The sequence below is a fragment of the Sminthopsis crassicaudata genome, chromosome 1 (assembly GCF_048593235.1).
Source record: "Sminthopsis crassicaudata isolate SCR6 chromosome 1, ASM4859323v1, whole genome shotgun sequence".
In the NCBI taxonomy this organism is placed as follows: Eukaryota; Metazoa; Chordata; class Mammalia; order Dasyuromorphia; family Dasyuridae; genus Sminthopsis; species Sminthopsis crassicaudata.
The window spans coordinates 189,628,053-189,644,549 of NC_133617.1; the positions used below are offsets into that span (position 1 = coordinate 189,628,053).

Genomic DNA, 16,497 nt, shown 5'->3' on the forward strand with positions numbered 1-16,497 from the left:
GTAATTTCAACTGTGTACATAAGAGTTGATTATAAATCAACAGTTTAGCCATGGAATAGTGTAACTGTTGGGTGATAAGAAAGGGTCAGGCTATAGGATTTTATATAAGACCCTAAAGAATACTAATCTTAAAACTCCAAGGCATCTATATCACATTTGTTTTCTAGTGGAAAAAAAAAAAAAAAAAGAGTCAAAATGAGGGTACAGATCAAACTACCATAAATAACAATTTTTACTATTTGACCTTTCAAGTTGAATCTATTCTCCATAAGCAAAGCATAAACAAGCAACACTCTTATTGCAAGCAGGTTTTAAGCTGGCATGACCCTTCCAGAGCACACTTTAAAATTTATTTATGACACAAATCTAATATCCACAAAACATACAGATGAAAAAATGTCACTGGATATTGTAGACTGTGGCATCTAAATGTATGACTATACTTTTTACTTTTCATGTTGATTTTTGGTAGTTTGTCTTTTTTCATGTGTTTGTTTTGGCATTGGATAGAGTTATAACCACTGAAGAAATGTTGACCTTTCCACATAGTTCAGAAACATTTTTTTTTCTTTTTCCCTCATAGAAAAATGATTATTTGGAAATATTTTCACTTTCTTGAGTTTCAGTTTAATGTCAGTACTTCTGGATTTGGAGGATAATTGGGAAGAGCATAATTACTGAAATAAAGAAAAGTCATTTTAAACTGAAACTTCATTGTTGAATAAAATTTGAAAAGCTGTGAAATTCTCTTTATCTTATCCTGAAGTACCCAAAGAATGGTTTGAAATTGCTTTCTTCTTCTTTTACCTTAAAATGTCATAGAATATAATAATCTTAATTTTATTCTGAAAATCACCTCAGTACTGGTGTATATTTCTTATCCCAACATCTTCCACAACCTGTTATTTGATTGCACATTTAGCAATTTGAACCAAAACAGAACATTGGCAATTCATGGTGTGTATCTCCAAATTACATTTGGAGAATTAATTAAAACCAACAAATAGTTTGTGAATCGACAATAATTAAAACAAGAGTTGCTTGTGAATTTCTTCCCCTTTTCAGATCTTGCTTTATGTGTCTATTTCTTTTTACTTCACTCAACACAAACTTTTTCACTATTCAATATGTATAAATAAGTTGCCTTGCAACCGATTCCTAATAAAATAATTGAAAAGAGAAAAGTATTTGTTTTCTTCCCATGGGAGATATATGGATGGCAAAAGGAAAATTTTACCTGTCTTTAGTATAGGAATATTTTATTCAAAGCCACCTGCCAACCTTGCTCTCCATTGCGCCATCTGGTGGAAGATAGCCACAAGTATGCCAACAGTCAAATTTTCCTGCTCCTCATCTTTCAGCCTCACCCTGTGCATATTTGACATGTTTTCCTCTTGCCCTAGGCTGACCATTTTACCAGGAGAGGCAAACTCCTTCCACATCAAGAGTCCTTAGAGATTGAATTGGCTGAGGAGAAGCCAGTTAAACGCTCCATCATCACTGTGGAGGAATTGACTGAGATAGAGCGTTTAGAAGACTTAGATACTTGTATGGTAAGATAGCATCCTTTTAATATTTTTGCCCCATCTGTTCGGTTCTTTTTATTGGTTTAGAATTTCATCTTTGCAAAAGCAGGAAAAAATAGCTATGGGAAAAGTCTAGCTTGTTTCCATGATATATATGTTCCTAAATGAAAATTTTAAATGAATAGATATGAAAACAATTGCCATGACAAGTCTTTCTTAGCTCTAATGTTCCTTCCCCAGAATCATTTCTCTTCTTTGAAATTTTGCAATTCATATTCACCCTCTGGTATGGTCCATTGTATTATTGTACAATTGTCTAAGTATGTTTTTTGAAGGTAGATTGTTAATATCATTGTGTTTGTCATGGTCTCCTAATACTTTGCATGTTCACTTAAATTCAATGATTACATGTCTAGCTATATACCTAGAGAATATGAGTGTGTATGTGTGTATATATGTGTACATGCACACATATATACACACATATTCACAGACACAATATGGGTTAGCATATTCTTTTTATTTTTTTAACTTAAAAAAATCTTATGTTAGCAGCATCATTTATTTAGCCATGAAGACTAATGAAGTTAATTTTTGTGTATATAGGTAATCTAGAACTGATCTTCAATATATGGAGAGATAAGACAGATAATTCTATATGTACAAATAAGTATTGATAGGTGTGCAAAGAATTAAGCAAAAGAGCAGGTTATTTTAAAGGAGTTGTTTGAATTGTAATTGTTATAAATGGCTTATTGGAGTGCTCCCTCCTCTGACCAAAGGCTTATTGGAGTGCTCCCTCCTCTAACCAAAGCTAGACATAGTCATGGGTGTGGGCAGGGAGGTGATGGGGGTGTGGGTGTAGGGGTAAATAGGAACACAAAGATTTTGCCTTTGATGTTTATATTTAGGAAGTGATATATCTTACTGCATCAATTGACTTAGTCTCTCAGAACCTAAAACATAATGGCAAACAGCAGCTCTTCCAGACTCTTATCCTGCCCTCCCCCCAAAAAAATGCAATGAAGAAGGAAGAATTTAAATAGAAACCATAAATAAGCTATATAACACTGTATGTTCTCTCCTGCAATTGCACTTAGACTTCTAAATCTTGGAAAAATTGGAGGAAGGTTTGTGAGCTGGCCAATATTTTGTTGAATAAAATAGTTGTGGGTTTTTGTTGTTGTTTATTTTAAGACTAAGTGAAAGACTACTTAGCTTTCATGAGGAAACCAATCTAAGTACAGGTTACAGAAACCACTTTAAAACAGGTTCTGTTTAATTTGGCTTTACAAGTTGAAGAAAAAAAGGCCTGTTTCTCTTTATAAAATGGAGAGATTAAAAAATGCAGATTGAGACACATCAAGAATAAATTATCTTTTCCCAAAATGTAGCTACTTCTGTTTTGTCAGAGAACACATTGGGATGAGACAGAATAATTGTATGTTGTTTGAATTATAGAAGGTAATGGAGGGAAGAAGAGCCTCCTTCCCCTCCCCTAGAAACTTTCTTAAGACTATAAAGGTGATATCAGATTGCTTGCTGTATTGGGGAGAAGAGAGTAAAGGGAGGGAGGAAGAAAAAAATTGGTTATCAAAATTTTACAAAAATAAAATTTAAAAACTATATGTGCAATTGGAAAAAATAAAACATATTGTTAAGTAAACAAAAAGTTAAGTAAATCAATACAACTTTAAAAAACTATAAAGTTGTAGAATAGTTACTGATTTGCATTGATTTAGGAAATATTTTCATCAAGAATTCTGTACACTTACAAAGTGAGAGAAGAGAAAAAAGAAAGGCTGGAGAGAAGGAAAGATACAAAGCACATGAGAGAAATGGCATAAAAATATGGAAAGTATAAAAATATTTGTAAATAAGTGTTTATCATGATTAAGTTAAAAAATGTACTCAGGAAACTTTTTTCCTTGCTTTTAACCTTTATTCTAATTTAAAATGTTAGTTATATAACTAGGAAGAGGAAATTGAGGATTCAGTGATACCTTCCTCCACAATTATTTCATTTTTCTGTGGAAAATAGAGTCTCAGATTTATTCTATCCCTAAGATAGACCCTGGGTCAAATTTCATCACTGATTAGTGAACTAACATCCTCTCTCCCCCTCAGTTGAATTCCCACTAATAGCCACTCTCAGAATGAACACCCACTTACTCAGGAACCAGACATAAGGCAATGCCTATAACCTAAGTTTCTAAGTTCTGGTAAAGAACACATTCAACAGAAGATGCAAATTAAGTATCAAATAATCTGGGGTTGGGCATACTCTCTGATCCTACAATAATGTCATTCTTTCCAAAGGCAGCCCAGGATACAAGTATTTCTGCCCTGATACTAAGCTAGTAAACAATTCATCAGTTTTTTTATTTCTTACTATGTGGTGGACTATAGTCAGCATTTCTATCTAGTCCATAGGTAAAGTTCCTATTATTAGTAAAACTGTTCAATTACAAAAGTGTTCTATTAGATATAGCATAGATAAATGATTACTTTATAGAGGAGATGTTACTTCATTAAATTGTGAGCTCATATAGGCAAAGATATTTTCATTCATTTGTTCATTTATTCCAAACTTAACAAACACCAAATAAAATTTGCATTTACAAAACAAAACAAAAAAAGAATTTTACTTAAAAACTTCAAATCTCTATTATGTACAAATGCTTTTTCAATTTTTCTAAGTCAGTGTATCTTAATGTTGTTGTTTATCCTTTGTTCTAGAAGAGGACCATAGCATAAGGGAGGTGATTTCATGACATGAAAGTTAATTAGATTTAAGTGAGGGAAGGATATGCAAGGTCCCTCCAGAGCCATCTGGGTCTGGTGGCCAAATATAGAACAGGAAGACTGGAAATGGCCCTGGATATAATGGGAGATCTTAGTCTTCAAGAAAATTGAAAAGTTATATTGAATGAGATCTAATAAAAAGAAGGAAAGCAAACCTGGAAACAGAGAGACTGGGATTTAAGTGCAAATATTTGAATCTTTATACACACATACACACACACACACACACACAAACACACACACTTAACTTAGGTGAACAAAAGGGTCATGTGGATCTGAACCAGTGCCTTAAAGATCTGAGATCTTTCCTCCATTTCATGCCCAGTGTCTACATCTGGCATTACTTCTTCAGTCATTATAACAAATGTGAGCATTATTAAGCAACTGTTGCTTGCTCAGGACTGCCATAGGCACTGTGGGAAGTAAAAAAGAAGTAATTCACATTGTAAAAGTGACTGCAGCACTTAGATGAAATTTCATCTGGAAATTCCCAGTCCCATGTTCCCAAAGATACAATAACAAGGTAAGTGGAAATGCACATTTAATGTGCTTTCTACTAATAAATTCACACCAATTTCTGATATTATTATTTAACAGTGCCAAAGACTTTGGATGAAGAATTATTAAACATAATTATTAATGTGCTAAGCATTGTTCTATGTAGTATTCTGTTTTGCTTTCTGGAGGTCTTTGGGCCAGCCTTTGTTTCAGCAGAGTAATTACCATAAGAAACCAGGTGATAATGTCCAGAAGTCTTTATTGTCTCCTTCACAATCTGTCTCCTTGACTGGGGCTCTGTTAGCTTTATGGAGGCCCTTCAGACCAGCCACTACAGTGGTGGGAGATGGAGTGAATGTCTCTCCTTGGCTCCAAGACCTTGAGCTCCAGCCTCCAGTCCTCTGTTTTCTTCTAGTCTTGTCTAGGTCTGACTCTGACCTCTTAAATACTCTATTACAATTAAAACCATTCATCATTCTGAGTATAAGCCAATCATTATATCACTAGGGAACTATTATTTGTTGTAAGATTAATTCAATCATACTGAATTAGAGATCTATTAATCACCATGCTAAACTAGGTCCTCCAGAGCCATCGGAGTCTGGTGGCCAAATATAGAACAGGAAGACTGGAAATGGCCCTGAATATAATGGGAGATCTTAGTCTTCAAGAAAATTGAAAAGTTACATTGAATGCGATCTAGTGTCTAGGTAACCATTGTCTTATCAGTTCCACTGAGTTAACATCTTGTAAGAATCTTTGTATCAAGTACAGAGTTTGGACCCATTACAATTCTAAAAGCGGAGGATACGATGTATCCTTTTATCCTTAGCATACAAAGTCAGAAGTTCCTACTTTCAAGGAACTTTCATTCTAATTAGAAAGACAATGGGTGCATATATAAGCATGCACATAATAGCAAAATGAATATATAATAATTTTAGAAGAAAGTGTACTAGCAACTGGGGAAATTGGCAAAGGCTAGGAAGGTGTCACTTGAGTTGAGACTTTAGATCATGAATCTAAGCACCTCTTTCCTGAATCATTGCAGCTTTCTCTCTACTTAGATACCTATTTTTCTGTTTTCCCCATTACTCTTATATTTTCAAACATGTGTTTCCTTGAATAGTTAATAACAGGACCTGTTACATGGTTTAGCAGGACAGTTCAGCAGTGTGGGAGAATTTTCAAGACAGCTTTTAGATTGTCTTCTTGGCAACAGAGCTAAAAATCTATATGACTGATTAATTTGCAAGAAACAAAATTCAATCAACAACTCTTTAACTTGTTGCTTGACTACATGAACTCTGAAGAATGTTGGAAGTGATTGATTAGTCAGATGGAGCATGTGTTAGCTAGGGCATTATTGATTTGAGAGCTTTTTATCTGCTTTGACTTTACATTAAATTGTTACTCCCCTAATTAAGAGCTCTATATAGTTGTTTCCGCAAAAATAAATTGTCTAAAGAACTATTTAGAAATCAAAATATTGAGTCCCATGTGTGAGCCACTTTTATGTTTACAAACAACTTTTTTCACAATAAACCTATGATGTAAACATTTATTATGTGCCAAGTATTCCAAATTTCCAAATGGTGAAGTAAGGCTCATAGTTAAATAACCTGTCCTTGTATCATACAGTTAGTAAGTATAGGGATTGAAATTCAGGTTTCCTGACTTCAAGTAAAATAATGTTTCTTTCCATTATACTATCTGTAAAAATTTGTGGCAAATAAAAAGAATTTTCAGAACTTAAGATCATCTGGGCAAAATATTAACAAAATTTCTATAGTTTGCAGATGCATATAAATAATACACTTACTAGTTACTGATTCCTAAAAACAAAATAATGAATTATTTGAAATAATTTATGTAAATTATGCCCAATATGCTAGTGTTGCCACATAGATTTTAAAAATTAATTTGCAAATAATTTATGATAACCCTATTTATCTTTACAATAGAACATAGTGCATACCCACTATCTAGTGTAAATTTATCAGATTGATATCTAATTGTGTGCATACCATTAGATCATGAGTCCTCGAGAGCAAGGAAAATTTTTTCCTTTCTTTGTGCATATGACTTGATATGTAATGCATTTAATAAGTATTTGTATAATGTAATAATGTAATAATTTGTTATACTGTAATAATTTAAGCACTTAATAAGTATTTGTTGACTAGATATGCATCTATAGCATGCATATGTGTATACATATTTGAAAGGGAGATAGGAGATATAAAAGATTTGTATTTGAGTAAGGATAATATACATATATATGTATAGTATTCTTTTAAAATTATTCATCAGTATATCAGAAGCTTGATACCATTTGTTAGGATTCTTACAAGGTTAATTAAGATTTATTTTAATTTTTGCTACAAATGATATTTGAGCACTTTTTTTCAGTGAACATTCAGTGAATCTAAATTTCATTTTATTGTTTGATTTTTTTTATTAATGATATATTTATGTATTTTTTATCTTTTCAGAATACATGCCTTACACATTATGAGGGAAAGTGGAACTATATAAGATCATTATTTTCTTTTTTTTTTTAAAGCTGTTTTATTCATAATTTTCCATATAATTGTCTTTTCCAATATGATTCCCTTATTCTCAATAAACACTGAACAAAAATGCAGTCAAGCAATAAAAATAAGTATATTAGTTATTTCTAACAACATATACTTTAAAATTCTGTAATTGTAGGGCAGCATATGGAACATTATCATGTTTATGAAAAGAAAGAGAAATACTTTATCAATTCTCTGGAGTCCAGATTGTTTAGTGATCAATTAATCTGAATTTTTATGCCCTTTAAACTGTTTTCCTATTTACTGGGGTCTTCATATATTATTGTTCTCTAATTTGTGCTTACAAATCATTTCTTAACATCCATATCAGTTCTTATAAGTCTTCTCATTCATCTTTTTCATTCATTATTATTATTTTAAGGTAAAGATGTTACTTTAAAATAATAATCCATTCATATAATACATTTTATTCAGTCATCATTTTATGTAGAACATGCTAAATATCTAGTTGCCTTCCATCGCCACCAAAAAAATAATTTTTAAAAACACTTTGGTCAAATCTTGAATCTCTCTGGTTCATGGAAGCTTAAGGATCACAAGAGTATTGTTCAAAAAAAAAACTGATGGTTTTTCACACATGAATATTTCATAACTCATCTGAATATATTAATTTTATTTTTTAAATTTAAAATTACTGTATTTTTGTGACCCTGATGTTTGTGTTTTGCTTGTACTTCACTAGTGATGACATAGTTGATAACTTGTTTTCTTTAGAACAGTCATCAGGCTTGAGTTATGAAATTATTTCATGCCAAGTGGGTAAAGCAATACAAATTCAAAAAAATTTAGTTCCCAATTTTTTGCCTTTCCTTCCAATTATAATAAATTTCACATTCATTTTTGACTAATATCACATAGTAGTGCATAAATAATACACATATGTGTTACTGGTTCCTAAAACTAAAATAATGAATTATTTGAACTAATTTATGCAAATTATGCCCAAAATGCTAGTGTTGCAACATAGATTTTAAAAATAAATTTGCAAATCATTTATGATAACCCTATTTATCTTTACAATAGAACATAATGCATACCCTCTATCCATGTAAATTTGTCAGATAGATAGAAAGTTGTATGCATACCATTAGATCATGAATCCTTGAGAGCAAAGAAAAATTTTCCCTTTCTTTGTGCACACAACTTGATATGTAATAAGCTCTTAATAAATATTTGTTGACTAGACTTGACTTTATATACCACAATGATTTCAACTTATTAGAGACACTTTAGAAATAATCTAACTCTACCAAATTTATTTCAATAAAGGATAATATTAAAGCAAGATTCAGAAAGGGGCACAATCTTGGAATTACAGTATAATTTCTGAATTAAAAAAAAAAACAGGTATAATGCAAGGATTTGTAACCTAAGGTGTGTGACCTTGGTGGATTTTTTTTTTCATATTTATATTTGTTCAACTGTGATTTCAGTATAATTGGTTTCCTTTGTAATTCTTTGCAGCTAGGTGGTACAGTGAATAGAACACGAGGTTTATCATCTTCTTGAGTTCTAATCCAGTCTGAAGTACTTACTAATGACCCCTAACAAGTCACTTAACCCTATTTGCCTCAGTTTCTTTATCTGTAAAATAAGTTGGAGAAGGAAATGGTAAATTACATTCTTTGCCAAGAATAAACCAAATGAGGTCATGAAGAGTCAGATAGGACTAAAACTGTTGAACAACAAAATTGTAGTTCAGTGTTATTTTTTGCATTTAAAAACATAATTCTGAGAAGAAATTAATAGATTTTCCTAGACTGCCAAAAAAGGTCCATAACACAAAAATGGCTAAGAATCCCTGGTAAAGTATATACATACTAATCTCGTTAGACTTTCTAGAAATATACTTGAAGAAGCATATGGAAAATCTGTAATCCCTATGATTTCCTACTTTGTGTCTCATAACCAAGACACTGCTTAATCAATCATATTTACAGTAGAATATTGTATTTAACCCTTCAGTCAATAAAGGCAATTAAGTCCCTACTATGTGCCAGTCATTGGACAAAGTGCCAAGGAATTAAAAAAAAGAGAGAGACCTAACAACAGTGCCTGCCTTCAAGAAACTCACAATCTAGGGAGGAGAGAATAAGCAAACACTTATTTACTAAGGGGCTACATAGGGAGTGAAAGGGAAAGGGAAAAAGCATTTATAATACCTACTATGTGCCAAACACTGTGAAAGCACTTTATAAATATTATCTTATTTTGTCCCCACAATAACCCTGTGCTATCATTAATTAATTATTATTTATTTATCAGTTATTATGTATTATAATTATTTAATTATTAATGCTATCATTAATTAGATGCTATTATCTCCATTTTATTGTTGAGGAAACTGAAGCTAAGTTACTTGTCCACAGTTACACAGCTCTGTGTGTGTGTGTGTGTGTGTGTGTGTGTGTGTGTGTGTGTGTGTGTATTACGTATTTTTGGAGGCAAAAATAGTAATGTATATAATGTGTGCATATGTGTACATATTTATATGTATATGCATATACCCATGCTCCAACACAGAATAAATTGAAAATAATTAAGAGGGATTGAGAAAAGCCTGTAGAAGGTTGAATTATATTTGGAACTTGAAGGAAGCCAGAAGATGGAATTGAAGAGAGCTTTCTAGGAATTGGGGACAGCCAGAGAAAAAAACTTGGAGTTGAGAGATGGAGCGCTTCAATTATGGAACAGCTTAGAGGCCACTGGGTTTGCAAGTTACATGAAGGATTTTTTTGGCTAAGCAGATTTTATATTTGATTTTGGAGATATTAGGGATAAGATTAATAAACTGAAGTTTATTGAATAGAGCAGTAACATAGTTGGACCTTTGCTTTAGGAGAATCATTTTGGAGGCTGAATGGAGAATAGACTAAAATGGAGGGAGACTTTTGATATATCAGAGCTTTTGCTGTAGTCCACTTGTGAGAGGATGAGGGTCTATACTAAGGTGGTTATGGTACCAGAGAAAAGAAGGGAGCATGCATATTTGAGAGATATTGCAAAGGTATAGCCAACAAGCCTTGGCAACAGATAGGATTTAGGGGCATGAGAGATAATAAAGAATCAAGAATGACAGCCAGAGTTTAATCTTGGAAGATTGAGAGACTAGTGATATCCTTAACTTTAACAGGTAAGTTTAGAAGAAAAGACAATTTAGAAGGGAAAGAAAATGAGTTCAGTTTTGGACATGTTGAATTTAAGATGTCTTCATATGTTGTGAAGAATTTATTTTGCATTGAAAAAAAGGTATTATATAAATGTTAGTTGGGTTTTAATCTTAGGTAACTAGGAAGAATGGAGGATAGAACACTGGATCTGAAATCAGGAAAACTTGAATTCAAATGCTACCTCAGATACAAGACCCTTAACCTCTGTCTACCTCAGTTTCCTAAACTGTAAAGTGGGGATAGAAATAGCACTTGCCCTCCCAGAGGTATTATGATAATCAAAAGAGATATGTTTATAAAGTGCTTAGTATAATGTCTAGCATATAGTAGGCACTATAAATGTTAGGTGTCATTATTTATCCTGTTCCCTCTGCAAGACATAAATGAAATGACCTCTCTCTATCACTTTTTATTTCTATGACAGACCCACATTCAGTGTTCACAGCTGCCAGTGGGACAGTCCCACTTGGATGGCCCTCCAGCACCTCAACTTAAAACTGTTTGCCTTTCATGCTCAATTCTGATCTTCTTGCTTGACCAATAGTACCTAAATTCTCCCAAGCTCAAAACCAGTTACCCACTACCTCCTCATTCTTTCTCACACTGCTCTCCAGTGAGTTATCGAGTCCTATTGATTTTTCCTTCCAGTTGTTTCTCATCCATCTCTTTCTTTCCATTCCCTTTGCATTTATCCAATCTAGCTCTTTTATTATTTAACATCTTTTGTGTCTTCTTTATTTGTTTTCTTTTGCTTCAGTTCTCTTCTCTACTCCAGTCCTATCTACACATTTACTGCCACCAGATTTAATCTCAAGCATTATTCTCTACATGTCATTCTCTTGATTAAAATTCCTAATAGGTCCCTGTTGCCCACCCAATCCAAACTCCTTAACCTGGTACTCACAATCTAACTCAATTTATTTTTCCATGCTTCCATTACCTCTTGGTTCTTCCATCACTCCACAGAAACCAATCCAACATTCTAATATAATTCATTACTTACCAAATAAACCATAGTTTTCCATTTACTTATTCTATGTTCCCTCTTTCTAAAAAGCCCTTTGTTCTCCCTTCTCCCATCCATATCTGTTAGTCCTACACAACCTTCAAAGCCCAGATAAAAAATTATCTTTTCCAAGAAATCTTTCCTGATTCTCAAACTTCCCTTCCTCAAAATGGTTTCTGTGTCTTCTGAAATGCCTTATTTCTCTTATGACACTTTTTTCTAATTATTTTTGTACATATCTATCCTGTAATGTATGAAATCTTTGTGTTACAAAGACCTTGTACAACTTTAAATTTACCAAAGTTATAATACTATGTCTTTGCACATAGAAGATATTTTGAGTGAAATTTTCTAAAACTAATACCTAAGATTATCTGGTGTCACATCTTTCTAGATTTTAAAATGTAGGTTTCCATCCATGGCTAGTGCTACAGCTTCTAACTCCCATTCAATGTTTATAAAAACTTTTCTCCTACAGAATGACTGGCAAACCCAAAAATGCTCACTTGAAAATGAAAATAATACATCAGAATAATTGGTTGTTAATCTTAGAATTTTCCAGAGATATGTATTATATAGAAAATCCTTTTATGTCAGATCCACCAAATTTCAAATAATTTCAACCTGAGTATTCAGAGTGGCCTCTATTATGGTTTTTAATGTCGTTATTACTACAAAATCACATTTTAATCTTTGCAATACTCATTTCTCATAGCAATCCTGTGGGATAGGTAGTATGAATGTGATTATCCACATTTTATAAATATGAAGAGTTTGAGATGATTATTAGTGATTATTGTCATTGGCATTTAAACCAACTATTCTGACTTCAAGTCCAGTATTTTTCATAAATGATTTTCATTTTTTCATACTAAAGAATCTCTGTTTTCAAAATGGAATGACATATTTTGAAACAAAGACCAGGCATTTTATTTAAAGTTTATAAAATTATCTCTATAGTGTTTTCCTTTCATCTGACCTTGGGCAAGATGGTAATTAGGAATATTGAAATGGAAATTTTTCTATATAGTTTGTGATCAGGAATGCTTGGTATGGAAATGTTTTTCATTTTCAAATTTGGTTTAATTTCTCTGTCTCCAGAAATTAATAAATATCTGGTAAGTTCAGGGGAACTTGTTGTTTACTTCCATCTTAGCCTCTGTTTTTTCAATGGAGTTTGTTTAATAAGGAAGAGAATGAGATGAAGCTTTTAGACTACTCTAAGAAGTTATCCATAATCTACACATTCTTTCATTTGGGACTCTATGAGAGTAATGAAAAATTTTACATAATAGATTTACAGTTTATGCAATCATATGTAATCCTACTATGTTATGGAAATGCTTGTTTTATTTCTTAGTTCAGAATAAAATAAAATTTTTTACTTTTTTAAAGTAAATGTAAAGAAATGCAAGATAAGTAGTTACAGTATCTATCCTTGAACAAATATACAGGATATGAGAACATCTCCAAATTATATCATTAATTTTGTTTCTGTTTGGTATTTTGACAGTCTGTATTTCTAAAACAGTAAACAGTGGTGTTAGTAGACAGAAAGTTACCCTTGGAGCCAAGAATATCTGGGTACAAGTCCTGCTACTATCACCTACTGAATATGATGACTTAGTGTTCTCTCTCTTCCCTTAGGCCATCTCTACAAATTTCTCTGATTCCTGTGTAGTTGTCCCTAGGAAACAGAGATGGAATAGATGAATATAATATGATCACATTAGTGTTTCAAGCAATTCTTTAAGACCTTTTACATATAATCTGTAGATATATAACAATGGAGAAAATTTCTACACCACAAGGCCCTACCCTGATGCAATGTCAAGTCTAGACCAAAAAAAGCAAAACAAAATAGCTATTCAGATCATAGCAATCTTTTTCACAAGCCTTCTATTATTATCATCCAATAGTTGTTGATCATTCAAGTGTAAAATACTAATAAATGATTGAAAGAATGAATGATAAACATTTATTAAGCATTTGCTAAGTTCTAGAAAAATTTGAGCAACTAAGACTATCTCTGCCTCCAAGGAGCTTATGTTTTAATGGAAGACAACACATAAAGGGAAGCTAAAATAGTGGGAGAGTAGAGATCAGTCAGTAAATGCTTTAAAAAAAAATGCTTGTTTACTATGTCACAAGAACTATACTAAGTACAAATCAGTCAAAGAAGACAGGAACTTAATGAGGGAGTCTTTGGGAGGTGATAACATGCAAACAATTTTTTAAAACGAAGTGTATACATTCCAGATTATCTACAGAGAGAAGGTGGTAGAAATAGACTAGATAAGGAGAAAGCTCACTTAGCAGAACCCAGGGCCTAAGCTCAGAAAAGGATAAGGATAAGCTTAAATTAGTGTCTCCTCTTAATGATAGGATGAAGTTTAAAAGTCAGTACTAAGTGACTCTAAGCTTTGTTCCAAAATAATCCTTTATTTTTTCTTTCTCTTCTTCCCCAGGCCATCTCCACATAGTGTCTCTGATTCCTGTGTAGTTTTCCATAGGAAACAATGAGATGGAATAGATGAGGATAACTTCCTCTTGACCATTAGAAGTCCTTTGCTCTTTGAAATCTTTAGCTTCCTCTTAAAGCCAAGATATGAGTAACTTTGAAGGTGCTATTGCCCATATGGATTCTAAAACTGGAAGAAAAAAATATATAAGGGGGGAAAAAAGGAACTAAGGGCTTTTGATCTGTTGAAAAGGTAAAAGTTTATTTGAGTGTTGCCATGGTTACTTCATCTTGTTAAGAGGAATCTTCACTGTCACACCAGGGCTAGAACCAGTAGAAAGGTTCCCTGCTTTGCTTTATAATGATCCATTAGGTACATAATTATGTCTGAAGTACTTTTCATTATGCTGAATCAATCTTCCATTGAGGAGAAAGACAAATCTAAAATGTAGAGCTTAAAAAAAAAAGGCTAACATCTGTGATAGTTAATCCCTGACTGCTTGTTTCAGTACATGAAGAGATCTTTTATTCCAGCTTATCACCATCAATATTTGTTGAATGTCCAGTATGTGTAAGGCGCTATGCCGTAGCTAAAAATGTGCTTAAAACCAGATCCTTTTCTGAGTCCAGATTTCAACAGGCAGAAAAAAGCATAAGCATATTAAGACTTAAATCTTAAATATTGCAGAGAAAGGCACATTAGAAAGCAGAGATTTGAGAATTCCCCCCAAAATTATGATACAACCCTATTTCACGATTTTCCCAGGAATTGGTCTTGTGCACCAGGTCAACACTCGAGTCATATCCAGAGTGTAGAGCATGAATTCAGATATTCTGATGGCCTGTGATGTAGCCTTGCCATATCTTTCATTGATGGTTTGAGTCTTTGAAGTCCTTGGTTTCCCCATCCATCAAAATCACAAGGACAGTGGGGGCGAAGGGGAATGAGGAATGGGGAGAAGACTGGTGAATTTTACATTGAAATCCTAAATATAAGGAAAGGAATTCCCTATATTTAAATGAATATTTTCCAAGATACTGTGTTTCTGATTATTAAAAACAAAACAAACAACCTAATAGCTAATTTGCCTTGAGCCAGTGAAATTTTTACTTCATTCTTGCAAACCTCCTTTGTTTTTGTTTTGTTTTCTTTTTATGTATTTTTGGCTTTCCTGTCTTCTTTGTGTTTCTGAATGGTGAGTCTTTCTCTTCTGAAAACTGCTGTTGCTTTTTCTTCCTTCCATTCATGTGCTTTTTTTTTTTCTTTCTCTTTGCTGCATGGAGACTCTCTGCTGTACAAGTGTAAGTATTTTGTTTGGTAGCCTTGCAGTTTCTCGCCCCACTTGTTTACATTCTTGTGCTCTGTTTGCTTCTGCTCTGCCTTGCTAGTCTCCCCAGAGACTGGATCGTCATCTATCCGCAGTTTCGGAATGAAATAGGCAGCAATTTAGAGACAAGATTGGATTTTACAAGAAAGTTCAACGAGCATAACGGCTGATGAATTTAAAATATCCCTAGTCATATGCCTAAAAGCAAGCAGAGAATGTTGGTGAAAGAGGTATAAACAAAATGTCACTCAGGTTTAAAAAGAAGCATTCAGGTTTTTATGTCACAAAGTATCAATTTTTGTTTAAATTTACTGCTTTTCTTTATATTTCTTTTTGTACTATCATAGCAAACCCAAGTTTGTGGAAAGTTGGCATTGTGATTAATTTCCTGCATTAGAAATACTTTTATATATCTTTTCCCTACCTGATAATGATCTTTAAATATTCTAAGAAGAATTTGTTTTTGTTTTTGTTTTTGTTTTTTTTTTTTAAGGTTTCAGGTGAGAAAGTCTTTTTTTTTTCATTGTGTGGAATGGAAGTGTTTACATAGAGTTTAGGGGATAGAAACTTGAAGTAGGCAGTATTTTAAATAGCTCTGAGTATTTTCAGCCTTTCCAACAGTATATGAATGAAAAGTAAAGGCTGAAAACTTGGTATAACAGAAATAAGCTCTGGGTTTGAATGTTGGATTTCTACATGTTATAATTCATTTTAAAAATAACTATTAATGTATATTAAACTATAGGTAAAGTGATTTAAATTCAGTTAGAAAAATTAGATGAAACAAATAACAGTACTCATCAATTTACAGTGAAAGGCCCCACCATTTGGGCCAGACTTATCTTTGAATAGGGAATTTCCCTATTTGGTTTCCTAATGGTGATGGAGGATACGCAGTCGCAGGTTGACATGAAAGGTTGAGAATAAAATCTTTGTATTTGCCCTACTAAAGGTGTATTTTTTTTAAAAATTGACATAATCCTTAGTGCTTCATAAGGATTTCTAGAATAACTGTTGCTTTCATATATGAAATATAAGTAAAAAAAAGCTTTGGAAGCAAAGGTTCTTAAGGTCCAGAATTTTAATTGCCACTGAGTGGTGCT

The 16,497-nt window shown here is 32.7% G+C and overlaps 1 protein-coding gene across 5 annotated transcripts in view; it reads left to right on the forward strand.

The window, feature by feature from the left end:
• CARMIL1 (capping protein regulator and myosin 1 linker 1) overlaps positions 1–16,497 on the forward strand; it is a 349,103-nt gene that overhangs the window by 289,326 nt on the left and 43,280 nt on the right. For all 5 annotated transcript variants that reach the window (XM_074273008.1, XM_074272988.1, XM_074272991.1 and 2 more), the window contains exon 29: positions 1,404–1,553. In XM_074273008.1, coding sequence (XP_074129109.1) covers positions 1,404–1,553 — 150 coding nt within the window. The remainder of the gene's footprint in view (positions 1–1,403; positions 1,554–16,497) is intronic.